General features: G+C 43.5%; 1 protein-coding gene across 1 annotated transcript in view; it reads left to right on the plus strand.

Annotated features, from left to right (window-relative positions):
- Nucleotides 1–879: 879 nt before the first annotated feature.
- Nucleotides 880–20,145, plus strand: part of LOC311120769 (receptor-type tyrosine-protein phosphatase U-like) — a gene marked incomplete at its 5' end in the record, with an annotated part of 35,045 nt that continues 15,779 nt past the window's right edge. The window contains 8 exons of the mRNA XM_084195346.1: nucleotides 880–1,067; nucleotides 3,334–3,406; nucleotides 3,696–3,772; nucleotides 10,263–10,299; nucleotides 16,378–16,475; nucleotides 16,789–16,905; nucleotides 17,181–17,335; nucleotides 17,609–17,744. Coding sequence (XP_084051472.1) covers nucleotides 880–1,067; nucleotides 3,334–3,406; nucleotides 3,696–3,772; nucleotides 10,263–10,299; nucleotides 16,378–16,475; nucleotides 16,789–16,905; nucleotides 17,181–17,335; nucleotides 17,609–17,744 — 881 coding nt within the window. The remainder of the gene's footprint in view (nucleotides 1,068–3,333; nucleotides 3,407–3,695; nucleotides 3,773–10,262; nucleotides 10,300–16,377; nucleotides 16,476–16,788; nucleotides 16,906–17,180; nucleotides 17,336–17,608; nucleotides 17,745–20,145) is intronic.

Raw genomic sequence — 20,145 nt, forward strand, 5'->3', positions numbered from 1 at the left:
CTCTGTAGGCTAACTCTGTGCCTCCTACAACAATTACAATCTGTATGCTAGCCCTGAGAGGGAGGGAGGGAGAGCAGCTGAAGGCGGGCTCAATACAATGATCCGGCTATGCAGAGGCATGTTCTCTACTCCCTGCACCACAGAATACACCCTGCTACAAGTACGCTAGCTAGGCTACAATCTGTGCCCTCTATACACACACTGTCAAGTACACTAATGTGTAGACTTTGTGCCACCTAGTATACACACACTGTCAAGTACAACAAGTGCACTCTCAAGTGCACTCTCTAGGCTACAGCCTGTTCACTCTGTGCCCTGAATACACACACTGCTAAGATAAAGTACCATCTTCAGTTTCCCAGACTTTCTAGTTGTGTTTACTTCTCTGTGAATATCCATCCTCCTTTCTCTCTCTCTCTCTCTCTCTCTCTCTCTCTCTCTCTCTCTCTCTCTCCTCTCTCTCTCTCTCTCTTCTCTCTCTCTCTCTCTCTCTCTCTGTGTCTCTCTGTCTGTCTGTCTCCTCTCTGTCTGTCTGTCTCCTCTCTAACGATTTAAATATTCTGTTGTGCCAGTCAACACATTCATACAATATGTCTCCATAGTGATACATGCTTTTCCTTGAGCTGCCTGACAGACTGAGCAGAGTGTCAGTTGAGTGGGTGTTGTGTTGAGCAGGTGGAGGTTGGCCTTCAGTCACTCACTGAGCCATGTGCTTTAGTAAAATAACATATACTGGCACCTATATAACATATGTGATGTTGTGTGATGGTTAACAAGTGTGTGTGTGTATGTTTGTGTCCATCTTTGTGTCTATGTCTGTGTATCCATGTTTGTGTGTCTGGTGTGCGTGCCGTGTTAATGCGTGTGTCTCTCCTCTAGATGAACAGAGGAGTTCAGTGAACGAGTCCAGCAGTCTGTTGGGTGGTTCCCCTCGACGCCACTGTCGTAGGAAGAGCTCTCCATACCACACGGGTCAACTTCACCCCGCGGTCAGGGTGGCAGACCTCCTTCAACACATCAACCAGATGAAGACTGGAGAGGGATATGGCTTCAAACAGGAGTATGAGGTGAGAGGACGGACGGAGGGAGGGAGGGAGAGGGTGGAAGGGGAAGATGGAGGGGGAGAGAGAGAGAGAGAGAGAGTAAGGAATGAAGATGGAATGTGGGTGTAGCATCCTTTGCAATTTAATGATGTAATTTTGGAGGCAGAAGGCATTTTAATATAGTTTCTCATCTCTGAGTCCAATGGTTATGTGTTCAGTAGGCTACTGCTGAAGGCTTATTTTAATAAGCAGCACTCAATGTAAAGCTATAGTAGCTGTTTTATACCATCTCTCAATGTAAAGCTATTTCATTCTTCTCGTATCTCTTTCAGATCTATTTATATTTCTACCAAGAGTATATTAATTAAATGGCTTTCAAAAAACATTTTCTATTCTCTTTGTGATTTACTACAAAATCCCTCTATTCGCCCGGTAGCATTTAGCTTGTATTTGTACCTGAATCCAAACCTCCAGGATTCCAGATGCGCTTTTCGATTCATTAATCCCACCCCCTGAGGGCCCAACAAATTCCCCCTTCTAAAATCAATACCATGGTTGCTTTTTCACTCCTCCGTCGCTTTTACTCTCCTCCCTTCTCGCTCCCTCAGTCGCTCCTGTCTGTCGCCTGGAGAAATAAAGGAGATGAAGGAGAGATCAGTGAGAGACTGGTGTGTGTGTGTGTGTGTGTGTGTGTGCACGTGCATACGTGCGTGTGATGTGTGTATCAGTGTGAGAATGGCTGTAGGACTTCATAACCCTTATTTCCCACTGGGCTGCTGAGGCGGCCATTGATCAGGCATGCCGCAAAGGACTGTGGGGGTTTATAAATGGCACTACAGGGTTTGTGACTGGCTCAGATAGAACAAGGCTGAAGTCAGATAGCCATAACCAGATTACAACCAACTGGTAGACTGTCAGGTTAGATCCAATCCTCTTCATTCTCCTCAGGGCTTCTGCCCAGCAGGCAAAACTGGTTGAAAGGATGTAATTACAAACCAGATTACAACAATGATTTATATACATCATTGGATTAGAACCAGTTGACGTCATTTCAACCAGCTACGCCTGCTAGGTATATGTTCAGCCTCAGGGCTTCAGGGGAGATAAAGAACATTGATTGAAACAAAGAGAATTTCATTCTGACGATCAGCAGCTGAGACCCTGGTGCATGATAGTTGCGTGCTAAAAAAAAGGATGTCTATGGATTGGTTCACTGTAAGTCAGGCTCTACTGTGAGGACAGTGAGAAGGAGAATGAAAGAGAGAGGCATCATGTCTTCTCTAAGCAGAATTAGGTATGGTATTACCTGTGTAGGAGCGAGGCGCAGGTGTAATCCTCTGATCAGCATGCTGCCCCTGTCCCTGGGCTGTAGGTGGACCGTCCGCCCCACGCTGCGATTGGGCTGGCGCTGATGAGGGTCTTAGTGAGCCGGGGTTGGAGTGCCTGGATGTGCCTGGCGACGCAGCCAGGAGATAAGCCTGACTTAGCGTTGGTACGCGCGAACGCCGTGAACGTGCCACAATATGGACGCTACCGCCGCCGTGTACAGTGTTTTCCACTAGTGCCGGCTATACACCTGATTACAGACTGAGTTTCAGCCTATTACTTTTTCCACTTAAATTAACTTTGTATTTCAGCAATATGATTGGCCGTTCATTCCAAGCGACACCACACTCCTGTGAGTCATAACTTATTGAGCAGTACATGAGTTGATGCCTTCACAAGTCCGGGCCAGTAGAAAATCTATTCGGGCCAGTAGAATGTTTTTAATTTTTTGGGACCCTTGCGTGTTTCATATGTAGCCACGGAGTGGTGACACATAGGCTATTTACTGTGCTTTGATTGATGAACAGCAATCCCTTCTCTTCCTGTCCTCCCCATTTCTTCCTCTACTCCTCCTCTCGTCTCTTGGATGCCCTCCTCTCCTCTCTAATCTCCTCTCACACCTCAAGGCCATATCCATCCTTTATAGCCGGGTGTCATCTCTCAGCCTCTTCTTCTCCTCACTATGCTCTTATAGATATGTCATGACTAACAGAAATAAGAGCAGTGAATATGATGAAGTTAATCAGAGAACCTTAGGGTAACAGTCTAAATTAAGTAAAAACGCTAAAGAGATTTTAATCTGATGGCACACTGTATATCCCTTGTGTTCTAGCGATATTTAACACTCCGGTAACCAAGCTAAGTATTTCAATGTGCTGTTTAAATCTGATGATGACACAGAATATCACCTGTATGCTGACGATATCTCACTCTCTTTGTGACCACTTGTTCCATCTCTTCTCAGAGCTTCTTTGATGGATGGGATGTCACCAAGAAGAAGGACAAGACTAAAGGGAGGCATGACAGTTTGCTGGGGCGTAAGTACTGTTCAGACCTTCGCTCTGGAATGGAGTGGTATGCCATATATGGAAGAACATTTACAGGAAAGCTACTGGAACTTAATTGTGTTTAAAATTAGTGTACCAATTATAACCTGTCCTTAAGTCAGTTGCTATTAACAACCACTACTTTAAAAAAAAAAAGCTTTGTTTTGTTGAACCTCTTTGTTAGTCTCACTTTAAAATAGATTATATCTCAAAAGACTTCCTGGTTAAATAAAGCTGACATAAAAGTCCCTCTCTCTTGTTGATGATCTCTCCCCTGTAGATGATCGTCACCGAGTCAAGCTACACTCCCTCCTAGCAGACCCCAACTCTGACTATGTCAATGCCAACTACATAGACGTAAGTTACCCTCTCCCTCTCTCCTGCTCTCTCTCCCTCCCTCTTCTTTCTACATCAACGTAAGTTTCCCTCCCTCTTCTCTCTCTCTCTTCTCTTTACGTAGACTTAAGTTACTCGCTCTTTTTTCCTCTGTCTCGCCCTCCCTCTTTCACGCTTTCTCTTCCTCTCTCTACCTCCCTCTTTCACTCCCCCTCCCCGCTCCTCCTCCTCAGTCTGTACTGTCTCTGCCCACAGTTGCTCTTAAACTGAGACTCAGCCGTACGATCAGCTGTGGGAACCAAAGTTATTGCAGAGTGACTTACGATGTAAGAGGCTACACTTGTGAGCATCAACACAGCATCTGAGCATGTGCACGGGAGTTGGCTTTACTCTATTGCAATGTGATAGCTGTGTGACAACAACTGCTGCAGAGATGAGTCTCTCGCCTCATGCGGAACACTGCCTGATATTGTAATGCTAACTTTGTATTGTTGAGTCTTCCTTTAATTCCCGATCCCTCCCGTGAGAGCTGTGTGTCTGGCCCAGTGCTAGAGAAGTGCTAAAGGAGGGGGTAATGTTGTCTCTCTCAGCAGATGTCTGTAGTCTGGCCACAGGCAGGAGAGACTCTTGGGTAATGTAGTCTATCCCAACATCAGTTTGTAGTCTGGCCACAGCTGGCAGGCTAGTGTACAGTATCTAAGGATGTCTAGCTCATTGTTCCAGTCTATAGGAACTCCAGTCCAAAGTGTGTGAGGATGTGACATCTAGAATCTGATCCGAGTATTGTCCTGTATCTGTATCTCCCTGGGAGAATTGTGTTATGTGTATGGCCCAGTGCAGTAGAAGTGAGAGACTCCTACTGTACTGTGTGTGTACAGGTAGTCTCTCCCAACAACCCTTTCTGGGCTTGCCTCAGTTGGCTGGCCAGTACACTGTGTCTAAGGATGTGACAGTGAGGATATCCACTTAAAGAGGATTGTCCCCTCAACCTGGCATTGTCCTTTCTCCTTATCCCTGTGGGTACCGGAATGGATACAGGATTTGAGATAGACATCGTCTCAGTAACACCATAAGATCCCATAAGATCCTATAAAATCCTATAAGCTAGGAGTCTTTGTCCTCTGTGACAGATGACGACTTGACCAAAGGCTCTCCTAAGTCGACTCCGAGCGGCGTCTCGCTCTGTTTGATGATATCAAATGTCTGATCCTGTTCATTTGGTGTTCAGTTAGTTGGGATCTCACCTGTTCAGCTCCAGTGACTCTCATCCAGGAAGCCTTATCCAAGCCCAGTACCAGTTCATACCTCATCCCAGATACTATCTCTCCCAGGTCTGTGTCAAAGCTGTACAGCTAGTACTGTAGCTAGTGTTGGAGGAATATCAATCAATCAATCAATCAATTTTATTTTATATAGCCCTTCTTACATCAGCTAATATCTCGAAGTGCTGTACAGAAACCCAGCCTAAAACCCCAAACAGCTAGTAATGCAGGTGTAGAAGCACGGTGGCTAGGAAAAACTCCCTAGAAAGGCGAAAACCTAGGAAGAAACCTAGAGAGGAACCAGGCTATGAGGGGTGGCCAGTCCTCTTCTGGCTGTGCCGGGTGGAGATTATAACAGAACCATGCCAAGATGTTCAAAAATGTTCATAAATGACAAGCATGGTCAAATAATAATCAGGAATAAATCTCAGTTGGCTTTTCATAGCCGATCATTAAGAGTTGAAAACAGCAGGTCTGGGACAGGTAGGGGTTCCATAACCGCAGGCAGAACAGTTGAAACTGGAATAGCAGCAAGGCCAGGCGGACTGGGGACAGCAAGGAGTCACCACGGCCGGTAGTCCCGACGTATGGTCCTAGGGCTCAGGTCTCTCAGTTGGCTTTTCATAGCCGATCATTAAGAGTTGAAAACAGCAGGTCTGGGACAGGTAGGGGTTTCGTAGGAATATCCACTTTGTGTGCTTGAGCTAGGGCCAAGCAGTGAGTGAGTATGTGTGCTTGTGTGTGTGTGTGTGTGTGTGTGTGTGTGTGTGTGTGTGTGCGTGTGCGTGTGCGTGTGTGCATATGCGGAGGCGTTGCTGAATACGCACGCAGGTCAGGTAAAGGTGGCGTTCACAAAAACCTATTTTAGAAATTATTTATCTTTGTTGAGCAGGAAATAGCGTACAGCGTTCGATTGCGTTAGTCTCCCTCAATTATTGATTGTTTCATCATCGTGTTGTTTAACAAAATAAGATTGAAGAGAAAGAAATAAGTAGAAAAGAGAAGCTAAAATGGATAGAAAATAAGAAGTCAAATGAAAAGGTCAAATGGACAGAAAATAAAAAGGTCAAATGAGCACTGAGTCAGTAGGTGGAGGTGAAGGAGAATGTTTTTGTGTTAGAGCTCATGAAGAGTGTTCTGCCCGTTCACCCTCTCTTGCCCTTTGGAAGGGCTCTTGTTCCATGCTCCGTTCACCCTCCTCTTGTCCTATTTGAAAGCTACATTAGCATATAGGCCCTGCGAGGACATCTGCATCATTGATAAGGCTGTCTATACCGCTGCCTGCATGTCGTGGCAGGACCCTGACTAGCCTTCCCGCTAGGCTAACCCGCCCCCAGACGCCATACTAAATGATTGTGAGGAGGAGTAGGGAGGAATGGGGGGGTGAACGGAGAGATGAGGGGTGGAATTAAGGGTCCATTGCCGTTCTGCTGTTCTTCAGAAAGTTTAAATGGAAAAGCAGCACCCTCTCTCGTTCTGATTTGGGTTAACCTAACTGTTTTCATGGATGGTGGGGCTTGGGTTTGACTAGATAGAAGGAGGAGGAGGGTTGCGTCGTAGTAAAAGTGTAGCATGTTTGGTTCACTTACTGTTCCGTGACCACTCCACACAACAGGAAGTTGAAGAAAAAAGCTTTGGTTTCTACGTCTTTGCCATGGCAACAAGTGTGAGGTGTGAGGGTTTACACATACTGTTTCTCCACTGGTAGTGTGAAACAATCTCTCTCTCTCTCTCTCCCACTCTCTTTCTCTTCTTTTCTCTCTGTCGCTCTGTCTTTCTCGCTCTCTCTAACCTCTGAGTTCTCTCCTATCCCCCTGTTCTTTAATAATAATAATTAGCTTATTTTTCCTTGCTTCCTTCTTTCTTTCTCTCTTTCTCCTTCACTCTTTTCTCAACCTTTGGGGCCTCTTAGATCCGGATAAACAGGGAAGTAAGTACTACTACTTCTCTTTCTTTCCCATCTATCCTCCCGCTCACCTCTGCGTACCCCCTTACTTCCTTCCACCTTTCCATCGCTCCACCACTTTCTAATCTCTCCATCTCTGACACCCCCAGCCCCAGGCACCAGCTGCTCCCCAGAGTTTAATTTAGCCAAACTTGCTCCGCTACACCACTACACTCACTCTCATCTGCAGCCAGACTAGACTCACCTAGGGATTTGTATTAGGTCTGTCTGCCCCCCCCCCCCCCCCCCCCGTCACAGCAGAGATGACACAAAGCTTGTCTTACTGCAGGCAAGTCTGTCCCAATAGACAGAACCAGCAGTTAGAGCTTTATATTACATATCACACTGTCCCCCATCAGAAATGGCACAAAGGAACCAATGGGAGCAGCACAGTCTAAGGTTGCATCCTAAATGGCACCCTACTACTTATACACTGCGCTACTTTTTGCCGTTCTATTCCCTATATAGTTAATTACTTATCTTCGACCGCATAGTGGGCTATCTATCTAAGTCAAACTAGATAGGTTTGAAGGGGGTCCAACTTGCTGTGGAAGAAGAGAAAATGTAAAGCGAGAGATTGCCAACTTCAAACTTCGTCTTGGCTTTCTTCTTGTGGCAACTTGCTTTCCGTCCCATCATGTTGTGGCGCTGTGATGTGATGGATTTTGTCATGGTTTATGTGTGGTGGTGAGAATGAGATAAAAGTATTTTTTTATTCAGTTATTTTTCATCATTTTGTATTTCACACTGCTTGATGTGATGCTGTCTGTGGTGGTTGCCTAGGTGACAGACAGGAAGCACACACAGACACGGTCATCCATCTCCCCTCCCCTCCTCTTTGTGTGGCATGGCACTTATGGAATGGGATAAAGTGTTTGTGTATTCCCTTATAGCCAGGAGTGATGAGGGGATCATGCCCAGGGCTGGAGGATTTGTCTTGCTTTACATTCTCCACACACACACACCGACCATGAATAGCCAGCCCATCTGACAGTGTCCAGGCTGGATCATAGCCGCATAGAGAGAGAGAGAGAGAGAGAGAGAGAGAGAGAGAGAGAGAGAGAGAGAGAGAGAGAGAGAGAGAGAGAGAGAGAGAGAGAGAGAGACTTTGCCTCAAATGATTATAATTTCCCTTTTGTAGTTTATTATTGTTCTATACCTGAACAGATAACGGCCAAATGCTGCCTGAACAAAGAAGAAGCTGCCAATTGACAAGATTACGCTCCCTCTCTCTAGACAAGTAGGGCTGCTGTAGAGAATTGTCCTTTAGCTACCTGTTATCAGTCCAACTTTTACAATATGAAAACCACTTAGTATTATATCTAGGTGGAAGATGAATACAACGCAAGCTCCACTACATACAGTTGTGGTCCTCTGTAGCTCAGCTGGTAGAGCATGGCGCTTGTAACGCCAAGGTAGTGGGTTCGATCCCCGGGACCACCCATACACAAAAATGTATGCACGCATGACTGTAAGTCGCTTTGGATAAAAGCGTCTGCTAAATGGCATATTATTATTATATTATTGAAGTCGGAAGTTTACATACACCTTAGCCAAATACATTTAAACTCAGTTTTTCACAATTCCTGACATTTAATCCAAGTAAAAATTCCCTGTCTTCGGTCAGTTAGGATCACCACTTTATTTTAAGAATGTGAAATGTCAGAATAATAGTAGAGAGAATGATTTATTTCAGCTTTTATTTATTTAATCACATTCTCAGTGGGTCAGAAGTTTACATACACTCAATTAGTATTTGGTAGCATTGCCTTTAAATTGTTTAACTTGGGTCAAATGTTTCGGGTAGCCTTCCACAAGCTTCCCCCAATAAGTTGGGTGAATTTTGGCCCATTCCTCCTGACAGAGCTGGTGTAACTGAGTCAGGTTTGTAGGCCTCCTTGCTCGCACACGCTTTTTCAGTCCTGCCCACAAATGTCTATAGGATTGAGGTCAGGGGTTTGTGATGGCCACTCCAATACCTTGACTTTGTTGTCCTTACGCCATTTTGCCACAACTTTGGAAGTATGCTTGGGGTCATTGTCCATTTGGAAAACCCATTTGCGACCAAGCTTTAACTTCATGACTGATATCTTGAGATGTTGCTTCAATAAATCCACATAATTGCCCTTCCTCATGATGCCATCTATTTTGTGAAGTGCACCAGTCCCTCCTGCAGCAAAGCACCCCCACAGCATGATGCTGCCACCCCCGTGCTTCACGGTTGGGATGGTGTTCTTCGGCTTGCAAGTGCCCTCTTTTTTCTCCAAACATAACGATGGTCATTATGGCCAAACAGTTCTATTTTCCAGAGGACATTTCTCCAAAAAGTATGATCTTTGTCCCCATGTGCAGTTGCAAACCGTAGTCTTGCTTTTTTATGCCGGTTTTGGAGCAGTGGCTTCTTCCTTGCTGAGCGGCCTTTCAGGTTATGTCGATATAGGACTCATTTTACTGTGGATATAGATACTTTTGTACCTGTTTCCTCCAGCATCTTCACCAGGTCCTTTGCTGTTGTTCTGGGATTAATTTGCACTTTTCACACCAAAGTATGTTCATCTCTAGGAGACAGAACGCGTCTCCTTCCTGAGCGGTATGACAGCTGCGTGGTCCCATGGTGTTTATACTTGCGTACTATTGTTTGTACAGATGAACGTGGTACCTTCAGGCGTTTGGAAATTGCTCCCAAGGATGAACCAGACTTGTGGAGGTCTACCATTTTTTTCTGAGGTCTTGGCTCATTTCTTTTGATTTTCCCATGATGTCAAGCAAAGAGGCACTGAGTTTGAAGGTAGGCCTTGAAATACATCCACAGGTTCACCTCCGATTGACTCAAATGATGTCAATTAGCCTATCAGAAGCTTCTAAAGCCATGACATTTTCTGGAATTTTCCAAGCTGTTTAAAGGCACAGTCAACTTAGTGTATGTAAACTTCTGACCCACTGGAATTGTGATACAGTGAATTATAAGTGAAATAATCTGTCTGTAAACAATTGTTGGAAAAATTACTTGTGTCATGCACAAAGTAGATGTCCTAACCGACTTGCCAAAACTATAGTTTGTTAACAAGACATTTGTGGAGTGGTTGAAAAACGATACAACCTAAGTGTATGTAAACTTCCGACTTCAACTGTATACAGTGTCATTCAATACCAGATCAAAATTAAGAGAGGAGACAGGGGGATGGGGTTGGTTCTGTATAGTGACTCCAGTGACTGGTGTTTACACTGTGCTACTCTGATGATCAACTGTCTCTCTTTCTCTCTCTTTCTTTCTTCCTCTACATCTCTTTCTCTTTTTTTACAGGGGTACCAGCGATCAAACCACTTCATAGCCACCCAAGGTGAGTGCCCTTGGAATTGCTTTTCAGAAATCAATAACTGGTAATATACCGTATTCTTTGTGTGTACTGTATGTGTGTGCATGCACAGCCAAGCCTCCCAGTTGTTGATATTAAAATAATGATTTGAATTATTAATGTGTAAACGCCAGTGGAGGATGCTGAGGGGAGGACGGCTCATAATAATGGCTGGAACGGAGCAAATGGAATGTCTCTCTCTCTCTCTCACACCACACCACACCACACCATACCACACATACATATATACACACACTGGCTGGTTTTCCATCACGTTCTGTATCTGGGTAAATGTTTCTACAACCTGAACACCACTTCTCTCTACCGTTAGTCACATAGGCCTACTGATTGTGATTCTGTTACAGCACAGTAGCTGTAGCTCTCTGTGAAGTATCTGTGTGTCTCTCCTCCCTTCAGTCTGTGCATAGTTCTCCTCCTCCCCCAAGTCAGGACCTAGAACATGGATTCCCCAAACATACACACACTCACAGATATATATTATTTATTCTTCCTTAGCTCTGATCTTATTAGTTTAGTATGTGATTCCCCTCTGGTGTCTTTCCCACTTTCTTTTTGGTCCCTATTCCCACCGCTCCGCACAAGGAAGATTTCAGCTCACTTGCTCTTAAACCTCTCTGTCTTTCTCTTTCTTTCTTTCACACTCTCTCTCTCGCTCTCTCGCTCTCTCGCTCTCTCTCTCTCTCTCTCTCTCTCTCGCTCTCGCTCTCGCTCTCGCTCTCTCTCGCGCTCTCTCTCTCTCTCGCGCTCTCTCTCGCTCTCTCTCACACACAAACACTTATACACACGTTTATGCATACATATTACATAGCCACTGGCATACACAAATGTGTCTCTGTTCTCTAACTGAGACAGACTGAATACATTTTAGAATTCATGGTATAAAAAAAAGCCAGGAGGCCAGATGAGGTTGACTACCACAGTGTGCCTTCAGAAAGTATTAATATCCCTTGACTTATTCCACATTTTGTTAAAGTCTGAATTCAAAATGATTAAATAGTTGTTTTTGCTCACTCATCAACACATAGTACCCCATAATGACAAAGTGAAAACATGTTTTTAGAATCTTTAGCAAATTAATTAAAAATGACGTACAGAAATATCTAATTTACGTAAGTATTCACACCCCTGAGCCAGTACTTTGTAGAAGCACATTTGGCGGCGATTACAGCAGTCTGTTTTTTTTGGGTAAGTCTCTAAGAGCTTTGCACACCTGGATTGTACAATATTTGCCCATTATTCTTTTTTAAATTCTTCAAGCTCTGTCAAGTTGATTGTTGATTATTGCTAGACAGACATTTTCATGTCTTGCCATAGATTTTCAACCGATTTAAGTCAGAACTGTAACTAGGCCACTCAGGAACATTCAATGTTGTCTTGGTAAGCAACTCCAGTATAGATTAGGCCTTGTGTTTTAGGTTATTGTCCTGCTGAAAGGTGAATTCGTCTCTCAGTATCTGTTGGAAAGCAGACTGAACCAGGTTTTCCTCAAGGATTTTGCCTGGGTTTATAGCTGTATTCTGTTTCTTTTTATCCCCAAAAAACTCCCTAGACCTTACCGATGACAAGCATACCCAAACATGATGCAGCCATCACCATACTTGAAAATATGTGACCGACCGGCTCGATTCATTTTGTGTTTTTTGCATTGTCTACACCCATTCAGCATCGTTCACACCCTTTTAAGCTTTAGCCCCACCCATCTCTTTAAGGATTCACATGTGAGGCTAGGTACTAAACAACCAAAGATTTCAAGACTAAAGGCTGGCTTATACACAGGTGTGTTCATACATTTTATCTGGAGTGCCAAAGTATGCTCTGGGCGTTCGTAAATTCAGAGCATTGTCAGATTGGCCGTTCGCAAATTCAGAGCGTTTCGCTCTCGGAGCTTCAGAGCGCACACTGGATGCTCTGGCCGAAAAGTATGGTTGATCCGAGCGTTCTTCCTAACAACAGCAGTTAAGCACCCAAGCTAACTGGCTAATGTTGGCTAGCTTGCTAGCTACTTCCAGACACAAATGAGAGAACAGCTCACTCTGACCATTTTACTCGACCTAGCAGAGCTGGTTAGGCTGTTTTTATGTTATCAAGAGCGTTGGTGACTGCAACTGTGCTGCTGGCAACAATTTAATTACCTTTTTTTGCCAACATTTACTGACACCGGCAATATTCAACGGGTGTTGAGCGTTCGTAAATTTGTCAGTTATTCTGCGCTCTGGCACACTCAGACGAGAATGCTCTGAAATCAGAGCGAATTTACCAGCTACGTCTATCGACAATTGTCGCAGTGACATCATAAACATTCTATTGAAATAGTTACTTGCATAGTAGAGTCTTTTGTTTAGACATGTAGCTAGCTAGCTAATCCCAACTCATAACGTTACTAACCTGCATGAATCTGCAGGTAGCTAACCAACCAGGTTCAATGTTAGCTAGCTAACATTAGGCTATGACTAGCAATGCAAATGGCTCTGAGATACGAATAATATTACTACACAGATCATACACGTAATGTAGCCAGCCAGCTAACGTTAGCTAGCTAGCTAACAGTACACTTTAACTTGAAATGAAAACGACTTTCTGACTAAATTAGAAACGTGTAATATCTGAAAATGTAGCTAGCTAGACTCTCTTACCCGTATACATGGATGGACGCTTCTCCCTCTCTGTCACGGATGCCATGGTTGCCCTTAGTTTGAAGATGTAATCCGGAGACATGTGTTTTACAACAGCCTTCTGTGTCTTCTCTTTTCGACTCCATCTGCATATTTGCAATCAAACGCCAGAATTTTCTCCTTAGCTATCATACTCTAATTCCACTGATTTCAAAACTCGGTCCTCCAGAAAGTGGAGAGCAACACTTATGCAGTTCTACTACGTGATTTCTTTCAAAAAAGCTGCGTTAGAAAGAATGACCTACACATACTGACCAGCTCATATTATAGACAGAAGCCTGCTACATGGCAGACCAATCCGAACTCATCTCTCGGCATGTCCAGCCTACTCATTATCTCAGCCAATCATGGCAAGCGGGAAGGTTGCTGTCTTTTTCTGTGGCTAAACCAACTAGGCTCGTAATTTTAACAATTGTATTCGTATTTACAGATGGCATGCAAGTTTGTTATTAAGGCACATGAAAGTTCACATGTTCCAGAAGGCATTTCTGCCAAAAAATGCATTTTGATGAAAAAAATAAAAGGTTTACGTTCAAATGGCTCCTGTGAAGTAGTGACGCGCGACATACGCCTAGTTTCCTGAAACGAGTCACATATACTGAACTAAAATACAAACGCAACATGTAAAGTGTTGGTCATGAGCTGAAATAAAAGATCCCCGAAATTTTCCATACGCACAAAAAGCTTATTTCTCTCTAATTTTGGGCACATATTTGTTTACATCCCTGTTAGTGAGCATTTCTCCTTTGCCAAGTTAATCCATCCACAGGTGTGGCAAATCAAGAAGCTGGTTAAACAGCATGATCATTACACAGGTACACCTTGTGCTGGCGACAATAAAAGGCCACTCTAAAATGTGCAGTTTTGTCACACAACACAATGCTACAGATGTGTCAAGTTTTGAGGGAGCGTGCAATTGGCATGATGACTGCAGGAATGACCAACAGAGCTGTTGCCAGAGAATGTAATGTTAATTTCTCTACCATAAGCCGCCTTCATCGTTTTAGAAAATTTGGCAGTATACCCAACCGGCCTCACAACCGCAGACCACGTGTAACGAAGCCAACCCAGGACCTCCATATCCGTCTTCTTCACCTGCGTGATCGTCTGAGACCAGCCACCCGGACAGCTGATAAAACTGTGGGTTTGCTCAACCAAACAATCTCTGCACAAACTGTCAGAAACAGTCTCAGGGAAGCTCATCTGCGTGCTCGTCGTCCTCACCAATGTCTTGACCTGACTGCAGCTCGTCGCAACCGACTTCAGTGGGCAAATGCTCACCTTCGATGACCACTGGCACACTGGAGAAGTGTGCTCTTCATGGATTAATCCCGGTTTCAACTTTACCGGGCAGATGGCAGAGAGCGCAGCGTGTATGGCGTCGTGTGGGTGAGCGGTTTGCTGATGTCAACGTTGTGAACAAAGTGACCCATGGTGGCGGAGGGGTTATTGTATGAGAAGGCATAAGCTACGGACACGAACACAATTGCATTTGAATGCACATAGATACCGTGACGAGATCCTGAGGCCCATTGTCGTGCCATTCATCCGCCGCCATCACCTCATGCTTCAGCATGATAATGCACGGCATCTACCAATCGCTGCCCTTCTTTGCAAGGCATTGAAAAACCTTCCTGTTCTTTCAATCTGTGCTTGAAATGTACTACTCGATTGAGGGACCTTACAGATAATTGTATGTGTCAGGTACAGAGATGGGGTAGTCATTCAAAAATCACGTGAACCACTATTATTTAACACAGAATGAGTACATGCAACTTATTATGCGATTTGTTAAGCACATTTTTACTCCTGAACTTATTTTGGCTTGCCATAACAAAGGGGTTGAATACTTATTGACTCAAGACATTTTAGCTTTAACATTGTTTATAATATCTAAATTTTGCTACAAATAAAATTCCACTTTGACATTATGGGTTATTTTGTGTAGATCTGTGACACCAAATCTCAATTTAATCCATTTTAAATTCAGGCTGTAACACAGAACATTTGGAAAAAGTAAAGGGGTGTGAATACTTTCTGAAGGCACTGTATGTACAGTATATACTGTATGTATAGGTGTGTGTGTAGGCAGGTGCCTGGAGCAAAACTGGTGTCCAAGGATGAGGTGTAGGAGGTAGTGGAGGAGAGGCTGCTCTGAAGCCCTGTGTCCACACAGCAACATTACGCTGAGCATACAGAGGTGCCCTGGGAGGATCCACCCTTATCTGTCATTCCTCTGACAGACCGGCCCCTCTGGCCCACAGTGAGGAGTGCTGCTGAAAATTAAACAACATGTCATCATATTAATAATACAGTAGACTCTACGCGGGGGCTAGGTGCTAGGCATCTCAAGTAGGATCCACAGTGGAGGCTTCATGTTAAGACAAACTGTGAAAAACACTGCAGAAACAACAACCCCCTTGGTTGTATTTGATTGTATGGCTTATTTATAAGAGACAAAGAGAATGCGGGAGTGGGGAGACAAAGCGGGAAACAAAGTGAATGCAAAATAGCTATGATAACTGAACATGAGTGATCAAGAATGACCTTCTCCTTGACAACAGTCTTATCTATGCTAACTACAGCAGCATAGTAGGCCTCTGGAACCAGATTGAATTAATGCATTGTGGGTGCGGAGATAGCAAAGGTTGGAATGAATGAGCATTTTCATCATCAAAAGCCATGATACACGTTAGCTCTCAACACAATCTCCAAATAGTATGTAATTTATGAGCGTCAAATAATCCGATACGTAACCCACCAGAGGTATGATATACTGTATGAATGGGTATGTTTATCATTAAAGCCATGGTATTTGTTCACCCTAACATTATCTATGGTATCACATAGAGGCGTGTTATATCATCAAGCTCACAGTATAATGCAATCAATGAAACTGCCAATGCGTGCCAAGGGGCTGAGATTTGTGTCAGTGAGTAGTCGCGCCTCGCCGGAGAAAGACAACGGTGATGGCGTTTGTTGTTTGCACAACAGCTGTGGATTTGTGAGTGTATTGAAATGACATTCTACCAGCAGACGCTAGGAGAGCAGAGAGGGGAAAGAGAGGAGTGGAGAGCCATGGTTCATAAAATGACACACTGTTACTTTCGTCTCTGGCATGGATTCTACCGGCCTGACCCTGATGGCTGCTATTTCTACTGATTTATGCTATCCCTCCTCCTATCCCTCCCTTTTATGCTCCTACTCCACCTCATTCTGTCTTTCCTCCTGTCATCCACCGCCTCCCCCTTCTCTCCTTGTCCTCTCCTCGTCCTCGTCTTCCTCCTCCCCCTCCTCCTCCTCCCCCTCCTCTTCTTCCTCCTCCCCCTCCACCTCCTCTTCCTCCTCCCCCTCCTCTCCTCCCCCTCAGGTCCCAAGCAGGAGATGATCTATGACTTCTGGAGGATGGTGTGGCAAGAGAACTGCTTCAGTATTGTCATGATCACTAAACTGGTGGAGGTGGGCAGGGTAGGTTACTCTTTCTTTCTGTGCCTTTGCGGGCCAACTCTTTACATAAGACAATAGAAGAACTACCAGCGGAATAAACTAGCTTTGTATTATGAGTCTACAACCCAGTGGGAAAAACTGGTTGAAATGACAACCAGATTCCAACCATTAAGTCTTCCACCTTTTCTCTCTGGAAACCGGAAAGATAGATGATTGTCACGGGCCACTGTATTGTATTGATTTTGCTCTTGAATATTGGCTTAGCGTTAAGCCAGCTAAAGCTGTAACTGACTGTAGACCCTGATTAAAGTCCAAATGTTCTGTTTGTGTTCAGATGAAGTGCTGTAAGTACTGGCCCGAGGACAGTGAACTCTATGGAGACATCAAGATCACACTGCTGAAGACGGAAACCCTGGCCGAGTACACCGTCCGCACCTTTGCTATGGAGCGGGTGAGCGAATAGTCAAAGTCCTTCTATCTAACAAATAATAAATCATTTGGATCATTTAATAGTGTTTTCTTTACTCTATTTGTTCAGCCAGGTGGTTTATTGAGAACACAGCCTTTATAGAGGCATTGATATCTTAACGAATAATGAATCATTGGTCCTTGGAATTGTTCCAATGTTTAAATAGAGATGTCTTAATGAATGTCCTACTGTGCCAACTGTAGGTGTCTGTTTGCTGATAATGATATTCATTAGACCTTCTGTATTTTCCTTTCCAGAGGGGCTACCCAGCCAAACATGAGGTGTGTCAGTTCCACTTCACCTCCTGGCCAGAGCATGGTGTTCCCTATCACGCCACAGGCCTGCTGGCCTTCCTACGCCGGGTAAAGGCCTCCACACCCCCCGACGCTGGACCCGTGGTCGTCCACTGCAGGTAACAGACCATCTTACATCAAATCCTATCTCTGAGTGATGCAGTGTTGCTCTTTATTTTATAGTTATCGTTTTGGGTGTAGCTTAGCCTACAGATGGTCTCTCGCTCCTGATCTTATACCCTCACCTCTTTGACCTTGTTGACCTCTAACCCCTGACGTCTCTCCTCTCTGTGTGTTAGTACGTGAGCGTGCAAGACAGGCTGTTACATCATGCTGGATATGACCTCTAACCTCCAACTCCTAACCCCTGACCTCTCTCCTCTATGTGTTAGTATGGGAGCAGGCAGAACAGGCTGCTACATCGTACTGGACGTCATGCTGGATATGGCAGAGTGTGAGGGAGTGGTGGACATCTACAACTGTGTCAAGACCCTCTGCTCCAGACGCATCAACATGATACAGACCGAGGTAAGAATATATTATATATATCAGGGATGCCCAACCCTTCTCCTGCAGGCTTTCCCTCCAACCCTAATCTAACACACGTATTATCTGATGACCATGATTCGTTTCAGGTATGTTAGCACAGGGTTGGAGCAAAAGCATGCATAAACAATATTTCCAGAGGAGGAGGGTTGACCTCCCCTTCTGTATATGGTATACTATATAGAGGACCTCGCACTTACATCTGATAACATTGATGTTGAATCTCTTTTCATAGAAATGTCCTCCTGTTCATTTTTTGGTGGTAAAAAAGTGGTAATTGGATGCATCCATCGGCCACCCGATTCTGACGTTGGTAATTTTATTGATATCCTTGCATCAACCTTGGACTTGATTAATAATGAAGATAAAATGTGTTTTCTATTGGGTGATTACAACATAAACGTATTTAAAAGTGAGAACCACTCACTGATATGACTTTTTGAGTGCTTTATACTCCAGCTATCTGTATCCCTTCATCTATAAGCCCACAAGAGTGACCAGTTCATCTGCCACCCTTATTGATAATATTTTTACAAATTCTTTGAATAATGTGGCTAATACATGTAGGTATACTTTATACTGACATTTCTGACCATTTTTCAATTTTCCACTTGTCTTTGGGAGCTGGAAATGAACAGATGGGAATGATTAGTAGCATTAAGGGTAGAATATTTAACTAAGTAATTGTGAGCGCTTTAAGATGTTGATTGGTGATATTTCATTGGAAAATGTTTATAATCAGGCCGATGTGGAGTCTGTTTATCAGACATTTTTACATATTTCAATTCTGTATTTCACCACTGCTTTCTCTTGGTTAAAATAATGTAAGAGAGCAGCGGAAGGGTTCTGGAAACCTTGGTTTACAACCGGTCTAAACAAAATAATCAGTTTTAAAAAATTAAGTTGTGTAAAAAAATTCTCGACCCTGAATTCTGCAAATTACTCACCTTCTTCGGATATCCCAAAATATATATTTTTCTAATATATTCCAAGAATCCTTAAATAATATGAAGTCAACTTTGAAAATCATCAATCAACTGTTGAATAATAAAAAGGTATCTGCAACTATCCCATCTCAATTTATTCTTGGAAATAAGACCTATAGTGATCCTGATGTTATTTCATGTGAATTTAATAACTTTTTTGTGAATGAGAATACTGATGGAAATTCCTTGGATTACATTAAGGGACATTTCCCTTCTCTGCTTCAGTTTGATCCTCCTGATGTAATGGAGGTGATGGAGGTAATTGGTAAATTAAAGATATCAGCAGCAGGTCTTGATGAGATTGGTGCCTCTGTTGAAATCAGCGTCTTCCTCGATTACTGAGCCTCTAATCAATGCAAACTGGTATTGTTCCTAAAGATTTGAAAATTGCCAAAGTTATCCCAGATCTTTTCTAAATTATCGCCCAATATCTGTACTACCATGTTTTTCAAAAATCCTAGAAAAATTGGTGTATAAAAGAATGTTGAAACATTTAAATCAACACTGTATTCTATATGAGTTGTTCGTAAAAACAACTCCACAGATATGGCTGTTTTGCAACTTGTGGAATAAGTCTTTACAGCCCTGAACAACAATGAATACGCTCTTGTATCTTTTTAGATTCATCCAAAAGCGTTTGACATGGTTGATAATGAAATATTACTTTCTAAATTACATTATTACGTTTTTCATGATTATACATAATTGGCTAAATACAGTGGCTTGCGAAAGTATTCACCCCCTTAGCATTTTAACTATTTTGTTGCCTTACAACCTGGAATTAAATTGATTTTTTGGGGGGGTTGTATCATTTGATTTACACAACATGCCTACCACTTTGAAGATGCACATTTTTTTTGTGTGTGAAAAAAAACAAGAAATAAGACAAAAAAACAGAAAACTTGAGCGTGCATAACTATTCACCCCCCAAAGTCAATACTTTGTAGAGGCACCTTTTGCAGCAATTACAGCTGCAAGTCTCTTGGGGTATGTCTCTATAAGCTTGGCACATCTAGCCACTGGGATTTTTTCCCATTCTTCAAGGCAAAACTCCTCCAGCTCCTTCAAGTTGGATGGGTTCCGCTGGTGTACAGCAATCTTTAAGTCATACCACAGATTCTCAATTGGATTGACGTCTGGGATTTGACTAGGCCATTCCAAGACATTTAAATGTTTCCCCTTAAACCACTCAAGTGTTGCTTTAGCAGTATGCTTAGGGTCATTGTCCTGCTGGAAGGTGAACCTCCGTCCCAGTCTCAAATCTCTGGAAGACTGAAACAGGTATCCCTCAAGAATTTCCCTGTATTTAGCGCCATCCATCATTCCTTCAATTCTGACCAGTTTCCCAGTCCCTGCCCGATGAAAAACATCCCCACAGCATGATGCTACCACCACCA

This window comes from Coregonus lavaretus (assembly GCF_964263955.1).
Source record: "Coregonus lavaretus genome assembly, contig: HAP1_SCAFFOLD_4901, whole genome shotgun sequence".
Lineage (NCBI taxonomy): Eukaryota > Metazoa > Chordata > Actinopteri > Salmoniformes > Salmonidae > Coregonus > Coregonus lavaretus.